This window comes from Podarcis tiliguerta, assembly GCF_965153285.1.
Source record: "Podarcis tiliguerta genome assembly, chromosome: 4".
Taxonomy (NCBI): Eukaryota; Metazoa; Chordata; class Lepidosauria; order Squamata; family Lacertidae; genus Podarcis; species Podarcis tiliguerta.
This window is the reverse complement of record NC_139537.1, coordinates 72,685,677-72,706,296: the sequence shown is the minus strand read 5'-3', so window position 1 is coordinate 72,706,296 and position 20,620 is coordinate 72,685,677. Positions and strand designations below refer to the sequence as shown.

General features: G+C 42.1%; 1 protein-coding gene across 4 annotated transcripts in view; it reads right to left on the bottom strand.

Annotated features, from left to right (window-relative positions):
• MAP4K4 (mitogen-activated protein kinase kinase kinase kinase 4) overlaps window positions 1-20,620 on the bottom strand; it is a 129,056-nt gene that overhangs the window by 31,517 nt on the left and 76,919 nt on the right. For all 4 annotated transcript variants that reach the window (XM_083438185.1, XM_083438186.1, XM_083438187.1 and 1 more), the window contains exons 6-14: window positions 17,784-17,874; window positions 15,452-15,582; window positions 12,295-12,349; window positions 11,673-11,751; window positions 10,054-10,229; window positions 8,821-8,893; window positions 7,488-7,698; window positions 3,169-3,330; window positions 629-715 (exon numbers count right to left, since the gene is read on the bottom strand). In XM_083438185.1, coding sequence (XP_083294311.1) covers window positions 629-715; window positions 3,169-3,330; window positions 7,488-7,698; window positions 8,821-8,893; window positions 10,054-10,229; window positions 11,673-11,751; window positions 12,295-12,349; window positions 15,452-15,582; window positions 17,784-17,874 — 1,065 coding nt within the window. The remainder of the gene's footprint in view (window positions 1-628; window positions 716-3,168; window positions 3,331-7,487; window positions 7,699-8,820; window positions 8,894-10,053; window positions 10,230-11,672; window positions 11,752-12,294; window positions 12,350-15,451; window positions 15,583-17,783; window positions 17,875-20,620) is intronic.

Genomic DNA, 20,620 nt, shown 5'->3' with positions numbered 1-20,620 from the left:
AGCATTCAAGACGTGAGTACCAAGGGTATACTATTGCTACAATGCAACCGAGTGTACCAACCATTAAAACTGGACCCCAAGGAGCACATATTGGGTTTTGGTATTGTTTTTTTCTTGGCGATGTTTTATGCTAACCTGAGCAAGACTGGAAACCCAAAGGAACAGTGGCGTTTTAATTAATTAAATTATTTTTTAAAGAAGAGCAATCAAGTGTAATCTTGAAGGACAGTGTGTTTTTGGAGGCGAGGCAGGGGAAGGGAAGGGGGAAGGAGACAACAACCTGGCCTTTATATTCAGTGTTTAATAATAAGAAGAATAAATATTATGGTCTGCACTCTTGTTATTCTAAGGAGGGCTGTTCCAAAAACAAAAAAACAAAAAACTTGACTACCAAGCCAGTACATCCCCAACTTTAAAAACAGAAATCTACTCTTATTGCACTGTGATACAGTAATTTTCACATGTGCCTGCCAGCCCAATGCGCTATATCATAAATGGCTTTTGTTCCAAGTTCTATTGTGCATACAGTAAAGCTCAGTTGTGTCCAACTGGGAAAAGCCTGGGACACCAGCCAGAGAAAGGGAAAAAACCTATAGCTACTGAACAAAAACAGATACAGGTGCGTTACCAGTAACATGGCCTGCTCCTGGAGCAGCTGCTGCTGAAGAATTTCCAAGTGCCGCTGCTCCTCTTCTAGCTGTCGCCTGATATACTCCTGTCACACAGAAATTACCCAGCAATAAAATTGTTCACAACAGGAATGCATCGAAACCACCTGAGTAGCAAAACCACCCCAGGCAACCTTCAGGCGACAATTCACTTCGGGTGAATCGCTTCTTGTGAATCCTCAGTGAACAAGTTAAGAAAACCCTATCACCTAAAGCAGTGTTTCCCAAACTTAGGTGTCCAGCTGTTGTTTTTGGACTCCATTTCCCATCATCCTTGACCACACCCTGTTACCTAGGAATGATGGGAGTTGTAGTCCAAAAACAGCTGGAGACCCAAGTTCGGGAAACACTGACCTAAGTAATGGCTGAAAAGTACTCCACTAAAAGACTAAGATGGTTTTTGAGAAAGTCAGGTGGGAAGAGTTCCTAGGTTGTCTGATGAATTTTGAAAAATGTTTATTAAAGAAAAAAATAAGCAAAAATGTATTTTGGAAACAAACCGAGAGTTAAAAACACAACAAGTCTTACCAACACAGCCAACGCAAAACCACATGCAACTTTTATTAAAATAATTAGTTTTAGGCACTGTGTGATGAACCGTTAGCAACAGCTAGAGCCAGGCTTCGTTAAGGCATACCTTTTGCAAGCTTCCCACAGGTAACTACACTGCCAAACACAACTCTAACCTCGACTGTAGATTATCCTACCCTCTGTCATCAAAGCAATGCCAGTCTTGCCCAAGTATGTAGTGGTTATGACAAAACACAAACAAACAAACATCCACTAGAGAACAGGTAGAAGACCAAAAAAGCCTTTTCATCTGGAAATCTAAGCCTTACACTTCAGAAGTCAAACACTGGTTTGTCTGGCCCACTAAACCAAGCCTAAATATGCAGCACCATATCCAAAGCTAAGAACATCCTACCATGCAAATTAATCAATGTAGGTAACATAAAAGACATGCACTCAAACACAGAGAGACAGTGTATGCAAAAGCAATTAATGATTCAGTGCTGTGGCAAAATGGGAGCTACTTGAAATCTCATGGAAGGAAAAGAAATGATGTATACAGATTTGTTATATGCACCTCTTGCAAATCCAGAGTTCAGGTGAAGTGAAGACAGAAGTGTAATTTCTTAAAATCAGCCATAGGGATAGAGTTTGAATAACATCTCTCTGAGTTGCCATCGTATTGTTAGAAGGTTGGGTTTTTCCCCCCTTAGCCCCGGTCCAATTCTAGTCGCATGCAACTAGTAATCTCAAATGGATTTGTGTATCATCACCGTCCCATTCAATGGGGTCCGGATGTGCAGTGCGAGGTGGATGTTTGCTGCACGCAGGAGCCCTCTTCTCAGAACATGTGGAAGGGGCAGAACTGCCCACCTAGTCCCACCTCAAACATCCCTGTCCCCAACTGCTAGAGCTTCAGACCTTCAGAAATTGTGCATGAATGCAGAAGGCAGAATGCTCTCCTGAATGTGCTTAGAAACTTCCGGATGACACTTCCTAATGTGTGAAGATTTCCCATTCAGATCTTCCCTCTCAACTGACCCCAGAGCTGGCAGGAAAAGGGATGTTGGCAGTGAGACGAGGTGTGTAGCCTCCACATGTTCGCAGGGCTACAAAGGCCTTCTTCTGCACACAGAATTTCCTGATTTGGGGGCAATTTACCGCCATTTCATAGGACAACCTAGCACACATGGGTATCTAATAGTAGGTAACATTTCTGCCATTATGTGCATCAGTTACTTAATATTCATTTTTACCATTTCAGAATTCTCAAAATAAATGTCACAGCAGGGGAGGGGAAATTGTTGCAATCCCAGTACAATTACCCATAGTGGCAAGCGCTATTTTTTTTTCTGAATACAAAGTGTTACGTTATTTCAGGCCCAATTATGTAACCACTTACACGGAATATTGTTTTCCTAGTACTGACATTGATACTATATTAAGGCATTTGATTTGATTTTTTACATCGTGTATCAAATTATAATTTATTTTAAGCAGGCAAGGCTGATACGATTTGGAAAACAGGCCCCTATTAAGGCATTTTAGTGTACAAGCCTGCAATATATATATATATGCACAGTTTGATTTTGGCATTTGAAAGATCGTAGCAGCACAAAACCTAAGGCCCATCTTGCCTCAGTTTAATGAATGTAATGGAAATTCACCCACCATGTCAAGCAATTTAAATGCCATAGCTCTGTGTAATAAATTTCCATATGTGCTATAGCGAGTGACTAAGAAGGGGAGTGAAGAGCCAAATATAATTCAATATAAAGCTCAGCTTCTCCAGCCTTCTTTGGGTGTGTGTGTCCCACCCCTAAATAAAATTGTATTTTGAAGCCATTAGGTGTGACATATGCAACAAATATTATTTTTACATGCCATATGGATGTTTCTTTGACCACGCAAGGCTTCCTGCTGGTTTTCTTCAATATTTTGTTCTGGTGGGGAGGGAAATCATACTTAATTCGCATTGTTTCTGACTTACCTGCTCTCTCTCTACTCTCCTCTTTTCCTCCTCTGCTCGCCTTCTCTCCTCTTCTTCCTTGCGCCTCTTTTCCATTTCCTCCATTCGTTTCTTCTCCTCCTGCTCTCTCCTTCTTTGCTCCCGCTCTTGCTGCCTCCGAGCCTCCCGTTCTCTTCTTTGTTGCTGTATTTAAAATACATATATATTGTGATGTATACAAATGTCTCACCTCGCCCAACTCTTAAATCAACCAAGTTCAGCTTTTTATTTTTCTGTCTAAGGATACTTGAGGTTTTTGCAAAAGCATTGGTCAGATTTGCACCTCCTGACCAGAACATCCTTTGGATTTCCAATTCCCAAATTTTGGAATTAAATTATTGGCCCAATACAACATCAAAATGCAGCATATCTGGAGAGAATACACTATAAAAATGTGTATTTTAAGATATATATTTTTCAAAAATGCTATTTATATACAGTACATATTTAAATTTGAATTTCTGTGTGGATGTTTTTCTAAATGCACATTAATTTATATACAGCATGAAACAAATCTATGAAGCAATACATGCAAAAGTTTGTTGTTGTTGTTTAGTCGTTTAGTCGTGTCCGACTCTTCGTGACCCCATGGACCAGAGCACGCCAGGCACTCCTGTCTTTCACTGCCTCCCGCAGTTTGGACAGACTCATGTTTGTAGCTTCAAGAACACTGTCCAACCATCTCGTCCTCTGTCGTCCCCTTCTCCTTGTGCCCTCCATCTTTCCCAACATCAGGGTCTTTTCCAGGGAATCATCTCTTCGTATGAGGTGGCCAAAGTATTCGAGCCTCAGCTTCAGGATCTGTCCTTCCAGCACTCAGGGCTGATTTACTTAAGAATGGATACGTTTGAACTTCTTGCAGTCCATGGGACTCTCAAGAGTCTCCTCCAGCACCATAATTCAAAAGCATCAATTCTTCGACAATCAGCCTTCTTTATGGTCCAGCTCTCACTTCCATACATCACTACAGGGAAAACCATGGCTTTAACTATACGGACCTTTGTTGGCAAGGTGATATCTCTGCTTTTTAAGATGCAGTCTAGGTTTGCCATCGCCTTTCTCCCAAGGAGCAGGCATCTTTTAATTTCATGACTGCTGTCACCATCTGCATGCAAAAGTGGCAGATACTAAAAACAGAGTGATGCATCAATCAAGTTAAAATGTTACTTCTCAACTTGAGGTTGGCTTCCATATAAAATCCCTAAATGATGCTCGCTGGGCCAGTAACAGTTTCTTACCCTTACCTACTGCATACTGTTACTGTGAGGATAAAATGAGAAAGGGGAGAACTATTTATGCCCTCTTGCCTCCTTGGAGGAAAGGTGTACAATAAAGATTATAATAGTAAGTAATATTATTGCCACTAGTGCAAAAATGCTGTGATTAAAAAGTTGATCAGGTGGACGACATCTGCTCCAATGTTTCCTAGGACGGCTTGGGAAACAATGGAGCACTCCTTCCTGTTTCAGGAGTACCCCAATCACCTATCAACGGCAATACACAAATGAGTGAGGAGGTGCCTTGTTCAGTGTAGCTGCCAATGATTTTGCTGCTGGTAGGAGACCAGGTTGGACTTGCAGCTCAGAAGTCCACACACACAGCCTACAAAAAAAGGCCCTGCAGCCCATGTCAATACTATTATGAACTGCAGGACTTTTCCTACAGGCCCAGCTTATGTTGCTGCTTTGCCTAATATCCAGCCTGAATAGTTCTAGAGAACACAAGAATGTATAGTCTTAAGGAATGGGTTGTAAGACATGTATTGCAGAAGTTCACCAGGGTCTTTGTTGGATTCTATCTCAGTGCATAGCCAGGGTTTCTCACATTCAGGGCAGACGCTCCATTTAATATACCACGTTGGCTTTCAAACTCTTATTTAAATTCTGAAAAAGAATGCATTTCCAATGCAACTCTGCAAAAAACCTCTGTCGAATCCATCTGGGTGTGTGCCAGTATTTGGAAAGCAATCCCATATTTTAAAAGGGCTGGCATTACATCCCCAGAAACTACTTATTGTATAAAACATTCCTGTAATCCCTGTCACAAAACATATGGGGAAATGCTATATAGATAGCCTTAAACCCACTACCCAAAGCAATCCATGGCTTTTTTACTATCAATATTCAGTCCACTAAAGAACATATGAAAAAGGACTTCAAATATTTGGAGGGAGGGGGGAGAGAATAATTCAACTTCCCTTAATTTACTTTATTGCATTGCAACTCATAAGGTGAATTGAGGACACAGTCCTCAAGCAACTTGACTCATATTTTTTCAGTTTCTGATTTGCTTCCTCTTCTCCCTAAATAGTTCGTTTGGTCAACATTCTTCCAAGAATCACTATCAGATATCTGGCCAAAAAGATTCTAAATAGTTTGAGCATTAGTTGTTCTGTTCTTTTTCAAAACTGAAGTTTTTTCCAGTCAAATTTTTGTCAGTTAACCCAGTAATAGGTAACACGACAATTCAGGTTCAACAGGATTCAATAACATGTCTTATTAATACTTAATTCTTCATGGTACATTGCCATATTCTTAAAACCATGACATACACTCGGGAGAGAGCCCTGAAACCAGAGTTTCCAAGTTGGAATGTCACTGGAAACTGTAGTTTAAGAAACCACAGCATCTTCATCAAAACCAGGTGCTCAGGCAGGGGCAGCAGAAGGGCGAAGAGAAATTGCTTGCTCCTTGGCCAATAAATCATTGTTTGTCATAGTGAAACCATGGCATCTAAGTCGGGCCAAAGTACAATCAAACTTCTAGAAACCTCTGCCAGTTTTAGGCTAGTACATCCGCTGTCTCTGAACAATTGTCATGACATCCGGCAATATGAAAGTTCTATCTGTAGTGTTTAGTCTGTGACAGCTTCATAATAACTGGATGCCAGCGTCAAAAAAAGCACTCATCTGTGAACTAGCCCTCAGGTAATTATTTAAAAGTATTTCAGTCTGCCGAGTCTTGCTGTTTGTGTGAAACTAAGACAAGAATGATTATATAAGAACTTCTAAAAACAACAAAACTGTCTCACAAAGCAGGAAAAAGGCAAACAATTTAAGGAAGCCGTTGAGTGCCTTGTAAACATCAAAACTAAGTGAATGATCATTGTTTTTCGAGACTGGAGTTAGGTGAAAGTAGGCAACACCATGTTTTTCTAGGGCCCAATTTGAGCACTGGCAATCTTGCATTTCTCAATACAGAGCATCCTGCCCCTAGCTCCTGCGTGAATAGAATGACCCATCTGAAGCGGAGCCCCATATCTATGTGAGAAGGCCTACTGGAATCAGGAACTCCGATTGTGCAGAGCTCTAGGTCAAATAAAAGCCTTTACCCACACAGGTGCACACATGATGACTTAGTTGTTACACAGAGTCATGCCCTTTTTGTGAAAGGGGTGGGGAGCGAGGAACTAGATGTGCCCTTGCTCACAGCTGCTGTGTTGAAGGAACACACCCCAATTAGGCTTAAATGATGAACACAGGCACCAAGTTGCGCCCGACACTGGTAGGGCTGATGCTGTCTGCGTGTGACAACTGTTGCATCAGGAAAGGCCGGCCAGGCCTCCTCTCGATATGACATCCATGCGCCAGGATGCATTAGTCTGCATGGCGTCTCCCAACGCTGCGCAGCCCAGGGTGACATCCTGCCAGGCTTCCTCTGCTCCCTCAAGATTGGGGGGCTGAGCCCCTTCCCAGTGGACACTGGGGGGCAGGGCTGTAGAGGCCTCAGCCCCATACAGCTGGCACGCCTCATGGTGGATAATCCAGCAGGCAGATATTCGTTACTTTCAGCATGTTTAGGCTAGGATTACATTTTGTGGGTTTTGTATCACGTCATCATATCATATTTGATGCATTACTGTATTTTAATATTTTGTTGGAAGCTGCCCAGAGTGGCTGGGGAAGCCTGGCCAGATGGGTGGGGTATAAATAAATTATTATTATTATTATTATTATTATTATTACTACTACTACTACTATTACTACTACTACTACTACTACTACTACTACTACTACTAAAGAAATGGCCTGATAGCCATCAAGCTTTAGCACCCAATTCAGACACTGCAGTACAGAAAGGAAGCTGCAAGACAGGCAAATAAAACTCCCCCTTTGGCTTGGCTATTCCTGATCATTAGACCTATTGCCTCAATCCAAGTACTCTAGCATCAGAAATGCTACAGCAGGAGGTGTTTATTCAGGGGCTCCAGCATTTTCAGGATCTTAGGAGAGAATCTGTATCCTTTGGCCCTTTTAACAAAAAGTGAAAAGAGTAGACTTTTCCATTCTGGCCTGTTTCTACCTCTTCTAGTCTCCTCCTCTGCTCTTTCTGCTGTTCAATGCGCTTTTGTCTCTCTGCCAGCAGCTGTCGCTTGTATTCCTCTTGCTCTCGGAGCTGCTGTTCCTGTAGCAGCTGTTGTCTCCGAAGAGCTTCAGAACGTTCCTTGTTTTCCTGCTGCAATCTCAGGAAATCACGTCTGAGGGTAGATTCTCCAGGCACATTAACAATAGAACTGTAAGGAGGAGGGGGGGGAGTTATTAAAACCCAAACAAAAGCCAGTAAGTAAATAACTCAAGCATGCTGCTGGGAACTTTTTCATTTCACATCTTTCTTTGATTTCCCCTGGGGAGCACTAAAATGTACAGTAACACTGCAGGAGGGGGGTTGGGAGTGCCAAATCAGCAGAAATCAGAATGTAGTCAATTTTCTCTAGAAGTATGAACAAAAATCTGGGTGTTTTGCTTTCTTGTTTTTAAGGGAAAGTGATCACACACACACACACACACAGCTGGTTCTTAGTAATCAAGTTATTCATTGCAATGTCTCAAGCATCTTTATGCTGTGAGGTGCTTATCATATCCCAAGACAACGTATTTGCCTAGGCTACCGTTTGGTATGTTTGGTATTTCGAGATCTTTCATATTGAGCAAACAAACAATATTTCACATTTCCCCTGCATGATGGGAAATGAGGTCATTGCTTTGCTTCTGGTCATGTGACACTGGAACACTCATGTGCCGTTGTTGCAATCATTTAAACATTATTCCATCTACACTCTTGTGGAGAGGATTAGGCCGAGACGAGGCGAATGAGCTTCACACCTAAGCTGGGATTTGAACCTTGGTGAGCTTTCTGTGCTCAAATAAAATGTTCCAAGCTGCCACACTCTCAACTCTAAGCTGGATGGCAATCCTAACAGGGGTTCAGGACAAATGATAAAATAGATTCCCACCCGCCACAAACACAAACACACAGAGAGAGAAACTCCTTATTCGACACCAATCATTACTATTAAGGATTCTATCCCTGCCTTTTAAGAGTAAGACCTCAGTGTCATGGAGGGTGGGGCTATCAAAGGCTACGAGCCACGTTGCCTATGTTGTACCTCCATTGGCAGAGGCAACTTGGCCCTTTATACCTGCTGCTGGGACTTAAAGCGGGGAGGGTGCTGTTACGCTCCAGGACCTGCTTGGTGGCACCTGTCCGGCTACTGTGAAGAGGATACCGAACCAGATGGGCCTTTGGTCTGCTCTTGTTTTCTTGAGTTTGGTGATCTTGCAAACCAGATGTTCACAGAATTTTTAACTGACCCCCAACATTTCTCTGTTGGATTGCCATGTTAGAGATACACTACCTTGGCTCTCCTTCTTGTTCAGGCACTTCCTCTTCCTCTTCTTCACTTCCGCTATATTCATATTCAGTTTCATCTGGTAGGAGTAGGGTGGGGTGGGGAGAATGTGGCAGGAGAAAACAGTCGTGAAAACAATTATCCCGCAATGTTTAAACCCCATATTCCAAACAGAACATAGGAGTTCTATGCAAAAGCTGTTTTATCAGCCAAAGCTTTGGGAAAGCTCTGAGATAAAGATAATAATAGGCAATTTCACCAACATGAGTTTTTTTAAAGAAGCAACAACAACTATAGTAATGATGTGAATTTTAGGGAGGCCGTTTTAGAAACCCCCGAACGCCGAAAACCCGGAAGTAAATGCTCCGGTGTTCAAACTTTTTTGGAACCTGAACGTCCGATGCAGCTTCTGCTCGAGTGCAAGAAGCTCTTGCAACCAATCAGAAACCACGCCTCAGTTGTCAAATGTTTCGGAAGCCGAACAGGCTTCCAGAACAGATTACGTTCGACAACCAAGGTTTGATTGTATTCATTAAATCATAACATGCACCTTGTTTTTCCTTAAATTATAGGCAGGGAGGGTGGGTGTCTTACTGGGAAGGCAGCATGAGGGAGGTCTGATCTCTTCATTGTCCCACCGTGTTTGGAAGGTAGAGTTTTCCTCCCCATGAGCTATGGCTAGGAGCCTTAGAGGGGAAATTCCCCGTGGCTGCCAATGGCTTCTAGCCATGCAGAAAGTTAGGATTGCTTGGGATCATGATGAGGCACTGGAGAAATACCGTATTTTTTGCTCTATAAGACTCACTTTTTCCCTCCTAAAAAGTAAGGGGAAATGTGTGTGCGTCTTATGGAGCGAATGCAGGCTGCGCAGCTGTCCCAGAAGCCAGAACAGTAAGAGGGATCGCTGCTTTCACTGCACAGCGATCCCTCTTGCTGTTCTGGCTTCTGAGATTCAGAATATTTTTTTTCTTGTTTTCCTCCTCCAAAAACTAGGTGCGTCCTGTGGTCTGGTGCGTCTTATAGAGTGAAAAATACGGTAAATCTCCCCTCCCCACACCCAGTAAGAATTGATGCACCTGTAACCTGTAACTATTGAAGGGAAATCAAAATATATACCTGTTAAGTGAGCATCTGGTTTGGTCCTTAATTTGTAATCCAGAACACCTGAAATTTTCTATACCGCTCTAGAACAAACATGTACACAAACACTGTGGCTGTAGTTTCAAAAAGATCACATACCCTTTTCGCCTCTCTTCTTCTTGGTTCTGTCTATGTGATCTTTAAGCTGGATTCGGACTTGCCTTTCATTTGGCTGATCGCGTATAAATGGATGTTTTAAAAGCTGCTCTGTAGAAGGTCGTTGCATATAGTTCTTCACTAAACAGCCCTCTATAAAACTAAAGAACTTTTTTGACCTGAGCAAAAAGAAAATGACACACATTTCAAGTCATTCTGACAAGATCGGAATTTATTTAGCGAGGTTCACCTTGCATCCTAAAAAGTGGCGGGACCAATCTCTGACAAACAAATTTGGCTGAATGCGACACAAAATGTGAGGGCAATAACTTCACAAGGAAAAGCAAATTATATTTGAATGTATCTAGGAACATTAAGGATCTTAGGGGAGTCATTATCACATTTTTTCTAACTCAGTAACAAATGCAAGCAGTGCTATACAAATTTAGAGAGTTATCTTTCTAGAAGTAACTGGTAAATAAGGGCCTGGTTCAAACTGAGTCTATTTTTCCTGGGGAAATAGCTTTAAATTAGCATGGGTCCCCATTCTGGCCAACCAATCAAAATAGAGATCCTCAGGAACAGCAGGCGCACATGATCAGTCAAGTCAGTCATTCTCTCTCTCACACACACACAAAAATTCAACAAAGGACAACTCCATTTAATTTCCTTAAATGTAATTTGTAAAAAGAGTTCTAAAACATTAGCACAAGAACTCTGCATTCCTGAACATAACTAGAGTCACCTTGAGGTTCTCAGTGGCTGTCAAAGTTATACATAAAAGTGGTTTGGCTTAAAAATACAATCTGATAGAGTTAATGAATTTCTGTCATCTGGTGAGATGGATAACCATACCATTCGCTGTTTGCAATTATTATAGTGAAAGACTTCATGAATTCTAACAAATACCTTCAACATGGAAGCCAGGAGTTGGGTGGCATTTGCCCACTCCCTTATTATACGTTATGTCATTTTCAGCTTTGCAGAATTTGTCAGCTTAACAAGAAGCTGGTGTCAACCATGCCTATTTTTTGTCCTTTATTCTAACATGTAAGCATTGTTAAGAACCATTAAAACTATATCATGATCTCAGCTAGGGCTCTCACTCAGCAATTAAGAATTTTCAGACACCTGTGAATTATTTTTCAGGTCTTTAGAAGTAACACAATGGCCACTTTTGGACACTAAACCTCAGTTCAGCACTACATAAACAACCCTAGCAACCTGCTGGGCTTGAATACGAAAGCTTTTCCTGGTCATTTCATCCCAACCAAGGACCATGTTTAACACCACCTATGGTTGGTTTTAGCAACCCAGCTTTATAATTCACAGTTCCCATTTTTCTTATTCTGAAACTCACCATAGTTGTGTTAAATCACAATCCTAAGTTTGAAAGTAATGACAAGCAACATTTAAAGGAAAGTGAAAACTTCTGAACAGCTCCTGAGCACAGGAAGAGGAGGAGAAAACAGATCACACAAGCCTAAAAAAAGGCAAGGCACATTCAATGTAGCTCTGAACAGTGGTTCTGCATTATGTCCAAACGTGGCTTTTCTGTCTTGTGAAAGGGAAAATGCTGTCTTACAACCAATACACAACTTCCCATTATAGCAACCACATACCATTTCTTAGATTTTAGCCGTGGAGGAGGATTTCTAGGAATAAGAAACAGGGCGCGCATTGGATGCATGTCGCAGAGAGCTAGAAATAAATAAGAAAAAAAAGCATTTCATTCTCTGCACCGAGGCATTTTATGGAAATTGCTATTTCTGATAACCCATAGAAACGGGGGGGAGGGGGGGAGGGACTTGAGACTTAAGTTTCCTTGGCAAGACTATCCACTAGAGATTGTTCTTCACAGTTTACACAAACACAAAGCATTGATACTACTGCAGCATATCTGTTTGAAGATCTGATGTCTCTCATCAGGAAGTTTATATGGATTCAATAAATCTCAGTTACAAGGTTTCTCCCATTGTTTGGTTCTATAGCCCTAGCACAACCACAAAGTAATGATTTGGCACAGGGCTATCTGGCAAAAGGCGCTACTATTTATAGTGCTTTATTTTTATGCTGCTAGAGGAGGTGGGGTGGGAATCCAAGAGAACAGAAATCGACCATTGTGCTTTCAAAAATCTCAAGTGTAAGCTTAGGTTACAAAGAGCAAGTTAAAATATAGGTTTCAGAATTAAAAAAAAACAAAAAAACCATCAGGCCAATAGAAAATGGATACATATCACTTACGAGGAGCACCTTCTGCCATCTCGATAGCTGTAATGCCACATGACCAAAGGTCACTCTGCAAAAAGACGCCATATGTTAGCAAACACATTTATCCATTTTTCTTTTCAGTCTCTGATGCACTGCATATCGAATTGCGGAAACCTAGACTTTCCTTTTACCTTATTATGGGTGGGGAAAACAATACCCAAATAAGAATATTTAAACTGAGTAATGGAGAACTTATTGTTTACAATCTACACAGCCAATCTCATGTGTTAAGTCAAACTCTAAGACTATGTTGAGATAAAGGGACTCCTGACCATTAGGTCCAGTTGGGACCGACTCTGGGGTTGCGGCGCTCATCTCGCTTTATTGGCCAAGGGAGCCAGCATACAGCTTCCGGGTCATGTGGCCATGACTAAGCCGCTTCTGGCGAACCAGAGCAGCTCACGGAAACGCCGTTTACCTTTCCGCCGGAGCAGTACCTATTTATCTACTTGCACTTTGACGTGCTTTTGAACTGCTAGGTTGGCAGGAGGAGGGACCGAGCAATGGGAGCTCACCCCATCGTGGGGATTCGAACCGCCGACCTTCTGATTGGCAAGCCCTAGGCTCAGTGGTTTAACCCACAGCGCCACCCGACTAACTATGTTGGATTTAAATAAATATCACAAGGGGTTTTTTTCCTCCTTTACACCCCCCCAACAAACCCCCATGTCTTCCCTCCATGAAGTAACATTTCTGGAATTTTTACAAATCAAAAACTTTTTGCTATTTGGTGAATGTAATTACACAGAAACCAAACAAAATTGAGGGGTGCTGACACCAACAGAAAGCTAAACTAAGCTCAAGGAAGACTCCTAAAATACACACTTGAAGAGGAAGGCTAAAAATATTACACCAAAGAGGTCATAGCCATGTTGCTTATTCTATTCCAAAATAAACATAGGGATGAATTTCTGGTTATAGGAGGCAAGAAGACTTGAGATGCTACTGCTGTTTTTCCATGGGCTAGTTGTCCTAAACTCCAGTTCCCTGGTATTTCCACAATGTTCTTGTAGGATGAGATACATAAAATGAATTTTTTCCAGGATGTTTGGTAGATTAAAGAAAATCTTAACATTCTCGTGCTGCCCAGAGATAGAAATGTCTCTGTCAGCAATAACAGACAGGAGATAACAATTATGGGTGGAGGAACACTTTGGTTTTCCCAGAAGAGACCCACTAGGTGGCAATTTGAGGACACTGTGATAGCTAAAAGGACAGCCTTATTCACCACTATCACAACAACTGCAAATTCATAACATTATCAGTGTCATAATTCATCTTCTTTGGCACAGGAAGAGATACCAGGGCTCATTTCCTGAGGCTCTTCTTCGTGGGCCTCCTCCGTGAGAGGTCCAGAGAGTGGCAGCACAAGAACAGGCCTTTCCTGCCATGGCTCCCCATTTGCTGAAGGTTGCCAGCCAGAAACATTTATCTATAACCAGGCCGTTATATAATTTAACAATCTATGGCTGTGGTGGTAGCAGCGATATTGTTTTTGTTAGTTATTAGGGTAGGTATTCTTTGTGTTTTTAATATTGCAAACAGCTCTGTGACCTTTTGATGAAGAGTCGTATAGAAATTTTAATGATGATGATGCTCCCTGTCCACTTCTTCTGTCCTTCCCTTCTCTCACATATTCTCAAAATCGACTGTGTTTCAGAGCACTATGATATACCTAATAAAAATAGTATCTCGTTTTACGTGAGATCTTATTCTCAAGGCAATTAAGGATTTCAAGTTCCCAAGCTTTATTTAGATTAATGCACTGTTTCTAGCAATGAGAATTAAATATTTTATTCTCTTTTCTCCTGTGGTTGCCTAAGACGTGCTTAGAGATTTCCATAAGGCTGCTTTAAAAGGAACCTAGCTTTAAAGGGGAAGGAAAAGGAAACAAATTATGAAACAAGACCATTTAACCTTGATAGCCCTTAAAGGCTGAGGTTTGTTGCATCTATTGATGCTCAGACAGAAAAAGTCAAATAAGGACAATCATCTCGTATCTAATACCAGTTTCAGATGAACAACTAAACCATGGCATGGGTGAATGTTCGCTTCCCCCCGCTTCCTCACGTTAGGGAAGAATGAAAGCTTCCTCTTAGAACAAATCACAGTTGCATGTTATCTCCAAAGAAACCAGGGTCTTAAACCACAACACAACAAACTTTGGTTTCTTTTGAAGCTGAACGTCAGTTCTCCTTTCACAGAAGAAGAAATGGAGGTGGGATGGGAGAATCATATCAACCAGGGGTGACCCTTGGCCCAATTTCATGTGAGCTGCACAGAAAGAAAGGGTGGAGGAAAGGAGAATTTAGGGGCACCTTCACATTTCCAATGGGACGCAGGTGGCGCTGTGGGTTAAACCACAGAGCCTTGGACTTGCCGATCAGAAGGTTGGCGGTTCGAATCCCCATGACGGGGTGAGCTCCCGTTGCTTGGTCCCTGCTCCTGCCAACCTTGCAGTTTGAAAGCGCGTCAAAGTGCAAGTAGATAAATAGGTACCGCTCCGGCGGGAAGGTAAACAGCGTTTCCGTGCGCTGCTCTGGTTCGCCAGAAGCGGCTTAGTCATGCTGGCCACATGACCCGGAAGCTGTACACCAGCTCCCTTGGCCAATAAAGCAAGATGAGCGCCACAACCCCAGAGTCGGTCACAACTGGAGCTAATGATCAGGGGTCCTTTTACCTTTACCTTCACATTTCCAACACTGAAAGCCCTCTATGAAGAGTGTGAGAGAGGGGAGAAGAGAGTATGAAACTTGTGTGCAGACACTCAACTCTGACTGCCCACGTATTTATTTTCACTGTGTGCACACACACAAGCTGCACAAAGTCACACACAAAAATGGAAAGGTTGTCTTAAGATTGTCACATGTGGGTTTCATGCTCCTTCCTATATAGGAGTTTTGTGTGTAGGAAATGAACTGTTAAGCTTTATACTACATGCATTAATTTATTAGGTTATACTGTCTGTGCCTGCTTTCCCCTCCACTTAATCAACCGTAAGAGAAATTCCTTAGAAATGAAAAAAAAGGGGGGGGGGAGAGTCATGTCTTCCAGGCACAGCACCAATGATAAATACAGAATTTGTAGAACACTCAATACACCCCAACAACTATGTTAATATTTCTCTTACTCTGTAGTCATATGTAGCATCTGGATTTTCATCACAGGCAATAACTTCTGGGGCCATCCAGTAAGGCGTGCCAATAAAGGTATTTCTCCTACCGACTGTCCTGTCCAGCTGAGCACTAACACCAAAGTCCACTATGTCAAGAACAGAAAAAAAGAAGAATCAAAACACACTGAAGCGAGATCGCCAGGATCACTGTAAAATAAATAGGTGTTCCGGCAACATGTTGCAGATATATACCAAGGCTTCTACAATTTGGAAAATGAGTTAAAATGGACATTTATACGGATCGGTGCTGGAAGGTATTCAGCTCATTAGTAGAAAGTAATCTTCAACATATCTCATGGGTTTATTGGCAAGATAGCATCCATATCAAACAAAGGGCTGCAAGAACATTGTCCACAGAATGTTCTTTTCTATCTAGCTGCATGAACAAAGCCAAGTAAGTAGTTCCCTTTTTGAAGGAAGGAGGAGGAATAATCAAGGGCCACATGCCACATTTAGCAGATTTTGCACATACTAAATCAAACCATGGAGGAGAGGAGATTGTAGTCGCTTTGATTCTCGCGGGTCACATTCATGCTGCACTGAGCTGATCCACCATTTAGCTTAGTGTGTCACCTGAACCTGGTCTCTCTCCAGACATACCGTGAGCCGTAACCAAAGTTTGTTCTGTGTTTGCAGATCATTGTTCATCAGGGAGAGCTGAACCACAAATGTGGGTTTGGACAACATGGCAAGCCAAACCACGAAACTGCAGAGCACAACAGCAAGGGAGGAGCAAAATGGCTGCAATATCCTTGCTAGGAAGCTGCGTTCAGGCTAAGCCATGGCTTGGCTTAGCATTAAGTGTGAACAAGGGCAGAAGACTTTTTGACACAGAAATTATTCTCTGTATCAAAAAATACAATTTCCTAAAATGCATGCTATACCAGCAGCTCTTTTTGGGCAGCATGGTTACTCATTGGAGAACCAAGGCAACCCTCTTATTTACTTGTTACCAGGAACAACCCACTCAACAAGCAAAAATGCTCTGAAGTCAGATTAAGAGATACAGAAACTAAGCAGAGATTGAATAGGGTCAAAGACACAAATGCTACAAGTGGAATCTAGAAGTGAATCAGTGCCCTCAAAAATGAGAAAACAGCTTAGCTATTTAGTTGCATCACAATAAGGACTCTTTTATAGATCTGACACAGGCATGGATGGAAAACAGATGCTGGAATTCCCTACCCAGGGAGATTCACATGGTGCCAACACTGCTGCCTTTCAAAGTGCAGGCTAAATTAATCCTTTCTGCCCAAGCTTTTAATATTAACTAGCATGTTTTATCAGCTGTGCTGCTGTTATATTTATATTTGTTGTGGCTTAATTGTTTTAACTGGAGTTTTCAGGCATCCTTGAATGCAGTTCATAGTTGGAAGGCAGGCTACACATCTTTTAAATGAAGTTTGATAACTTCATTTTAATAAATCTGGAGTGCCGTGCATAATCACCATTGATTAAGAGGCTCTAGGCTTATAGGGGCCTGTGCTTATTCCCCAAGGCTTTATTTAAGTCTTGATTTGCAATTTAGTAAGAGAGGGCTGTTTGGACCCCCAAATGGTGACCAAACCCATAGTGGCAACCTTGTCCCAAGTTTGGTTCCTAGACACTTTCAGCACTAAAAGACTCTTCATGGTAAGCAACATGCTTGCCACCCCATCTGTGTGCAGTTCCTTGCTGTGGTCCTGTGAGGTCCTGTGGGGTGAGGGTAGTACTTGCAGGTTTTGGCAAGGATTGCAAGACATATACCATCTTCCCCCATCACATGGAGGTGGGTAGGGGAGAGAGAGAGAAAGCTGAAGCCTCGGAGCTTAATGTTTATGGCATGGCCAGTTATAGCCTGCATAGTTTAGCTTCATGTCGGCTAAAACATTAAAACACGGAGGAGAAAGTAAGAAATACCGTATTTTTTACTCTATAAGACTCATTTTTTTCCCTCCTAAAAAGTAAGGGGAAATGTGTGTGCGTCTTATGGAGTGAATGCAGGGCTGCGCAGCTATCCCAGAAGCCAAAACAGGAGGAGGGATCGCTGCTTTCGCTGCGCAGCAATCCCTCTTGCTGTTCTGGCTTCTGGGATTCAAAATATTTTTTTTCTTGTTTTCCTCCTCCCAAAACTAGGTGCATCTTACGGTCTGGTGCGTCTTATAGAGCAAAAAATATGGTAATCTATTTTAAAATATAGATTTGCAACCCTCTTCTCTTCAGCCAGACAGCAAATGCTGCCTATTGCTGTATGGAAGAACAGCAACAGCAGGGGGAAAAAGTGAGTAGAACAGGCTAATTAACTTACCCAGTTTCACCTCTGCATTTTCTGTTAGCAATACATTCTGCCCTTTGATATCCCGATGAATCACATGGTGGGCATGGAGATGCGCCAATCCCTGAATTTAAAAAGAAAAAAAAAACAGAAGACTGTAGGGTCTTCTTCCACTTTAATTTTGCAACAACATTCTATTGCAACTATTTGACAAAACCATACTATAGACCTTGGGGATTCTTTCCCTCCAGCCCAGTGCAACATGATCAACTGTAGATGTTTTCAACAGCATGCCACCCACATAGACCTTACTTGTCAAAAATAAGTGCAGCTATAAAGCATTGTGCACACATTTTACAAAGGTGAAGCACAACAGCTATTTTAAGAATATATAAATATGTATAGCGTATGCTTGCCTGGCAAGAGTTAATATTATAAGGACCACACTGCAGAATGACAATGAAACCACTTATGGAAGCTATGCAGAGGTATTCAAAGGATATGCAAGAAACAAAGCAGTGCACTTTTGCCAGGAATATGGAATGACTCAGCTGTGTAAGAGAGGACTAAAAAGCAAATAAATGCTCAGCTTTAGGAAAGGGGTGGCTAAGAAGACATGTGACATAAGGAGTAATTAGGAACACTTGTTTACCACTTCTACTTACTGCATGTTTATTACCTGCCTCGAGCCTCCAGAGGAGGCTAAAAATTGGATGTGACAAACTTAAAGCACAGTAGCAGTGTGAATTCCAGATGCATTTTTTTCTCTTTAGCTTGTACTGTTATGCAGATGAGCAAATATATAAATCTATTTGGTACAGATACTGTCTTCAAGCATGACCAAATTATTGGAGGGGAGGGACAGGAAATGGTTTATGTTGACTGTTTGCGGCAATTATTTGCAGTGCCTTAAGTCTTACTCATTTATTTCCCATTGCATGCTAGGACAGCACTGGAAAATCTTTCTTCTCACTGTCTGTAAGTTCCCAAGCGGCACAAAGAACAGGAAGCATGAATCATTCATGCTTCCCCTCACCTCAATAGGTAACATGCAGCGCTGGTCCTGTGGGACACCTACTGAACTTCTAGATCTTACATGTATGTGCTGATTTTTACAAAGTACTGAGCTGTAGGAATGAAGAACTCTGAAATTCCATGAGAAAAGAAGACATGCTTGCTATCCGTCTCCTGACAAGTGATGATGACCTGGAAGCAGTGCTTTGCTGAAGTTGGTTCATTTTTCTTTTAGGTATCAGTGTTGGGGGGACAGATAGGCTAGTAAATATTTCTGAGCCAGTTACTTTTGCAAATTTACTGCTATTCTCTTTTGGTTTCATGAAACTTAATTGTGATGGAGATACTTCAAGTCAAGTGTAAGTGCCAGGTCACTTATAAGCAACAGCCCTAAGCAGCCAGTTTTCTTTTCTTTTCTTTCTTTCTTTTTTTTACCCACAATGGATATTATTTGAAAGTGCTTTGGAGCTGAATGATTAATATTAAAATAGCCCAAAGTTAACTGATTTGCTTTAAACAAAAATCTTTGATCATGATTTACTATGCCCAAGCTGGTTTTACAACATGTGTTAAAAATAAATGAGGGGATCCAATTAAATTGAACACTGGGCAGGACCGGAATAAAGGCAACGATAATACTGTTCTCCACAAAGAATGCAGACTTGACCTCTGGAATATACTGCTACAGAAGCAGCAGCGGCCATAATTAATAAACAAAATGCCTCTGTGATCTCTTTTGGTAGTGGGTCCATGCAATTTGGGAGGGAAGGATTTATCCGTTCTAGAAATAGTCTGATATTACCTGGAAATTAAAAACTTCCAAAGCTCTACTGCAGGGTTTCCCAAACTTGGGTCTCCAGCTGTGGACCACAATTCCCATCGTCCCTGGCCACCAGTCCTGCTAGCTAGGGATGATGGGAGTTGTACTCCAACAACAGCTGGAAACCCAGGTTTGGGAAACCCTGCTCTACTGCATCAAGCCTCAATCCTGCCAACCAACAATCAGGTGGCGGCCTTGCCAGAAGTGGTTTTTTACCACCACCTATTCTGATACACCAACAGCAGCCTCTCATTGGAGGTAAATGGCCTATCCATTGTTACATAAGATATGGTAATCGGGCACTCTACACAGACCTGTCCTTGAAAAGAAGGTCAAAAAAAATCGTGTGAGGTGCTAAACCCATTCCTAGCCCTATCACTTGTATGGATGGACCACAATTTACATATTACAGTGGTGCTGATAAGGTTCTAGTAGCTGCCAAAACACAACAGGTAATTTTCCTTTTAAGGAACACCTGCCAGGAACTGATGCTCATTTCCTGTAGGAAAGCATTACTGTGTCAATACACCTTGCAGCGGGATTGATGGATTTATCAGGTTGGGGGGATACTGCCTTGCTTGTTTTATGATTATTATTTAACACAATCCGGATTTTATTCTATATTTAGGATTATTCTGAGCACACAAGTAGATTTTTAAGTGTTAAAAAACCCCAAACATTATGGAAGGTCCCTGCTTCCAAACAACACTTAAGGCAGGATTCCAAAGGTAAAGGTAAAGGTACCCCTGCCCGTACGGGCCAGTCTTGACAGACTCTAGGGTTGTGCGCCCATCACACTCAAGAGGCCGGGGGCCAGCACTGTCCGGAGACACTTCCGGGTCACATGGCCAGCGCGAGCCAGAGCCGCACACGGAAACGCCGTTTACCTTCCCGCTAGTAAGCAGTCCCTATTTATCTACTTGCACCCAGGAGTGCTTTCGAACTGCTAGGTTGGCAGGCGCTGGGACTGAACAATGGGAGCGCACCCCGCCGCGGGGATTCGAACCACCGACCTTTCGATCAGCAAGCCCTAGGC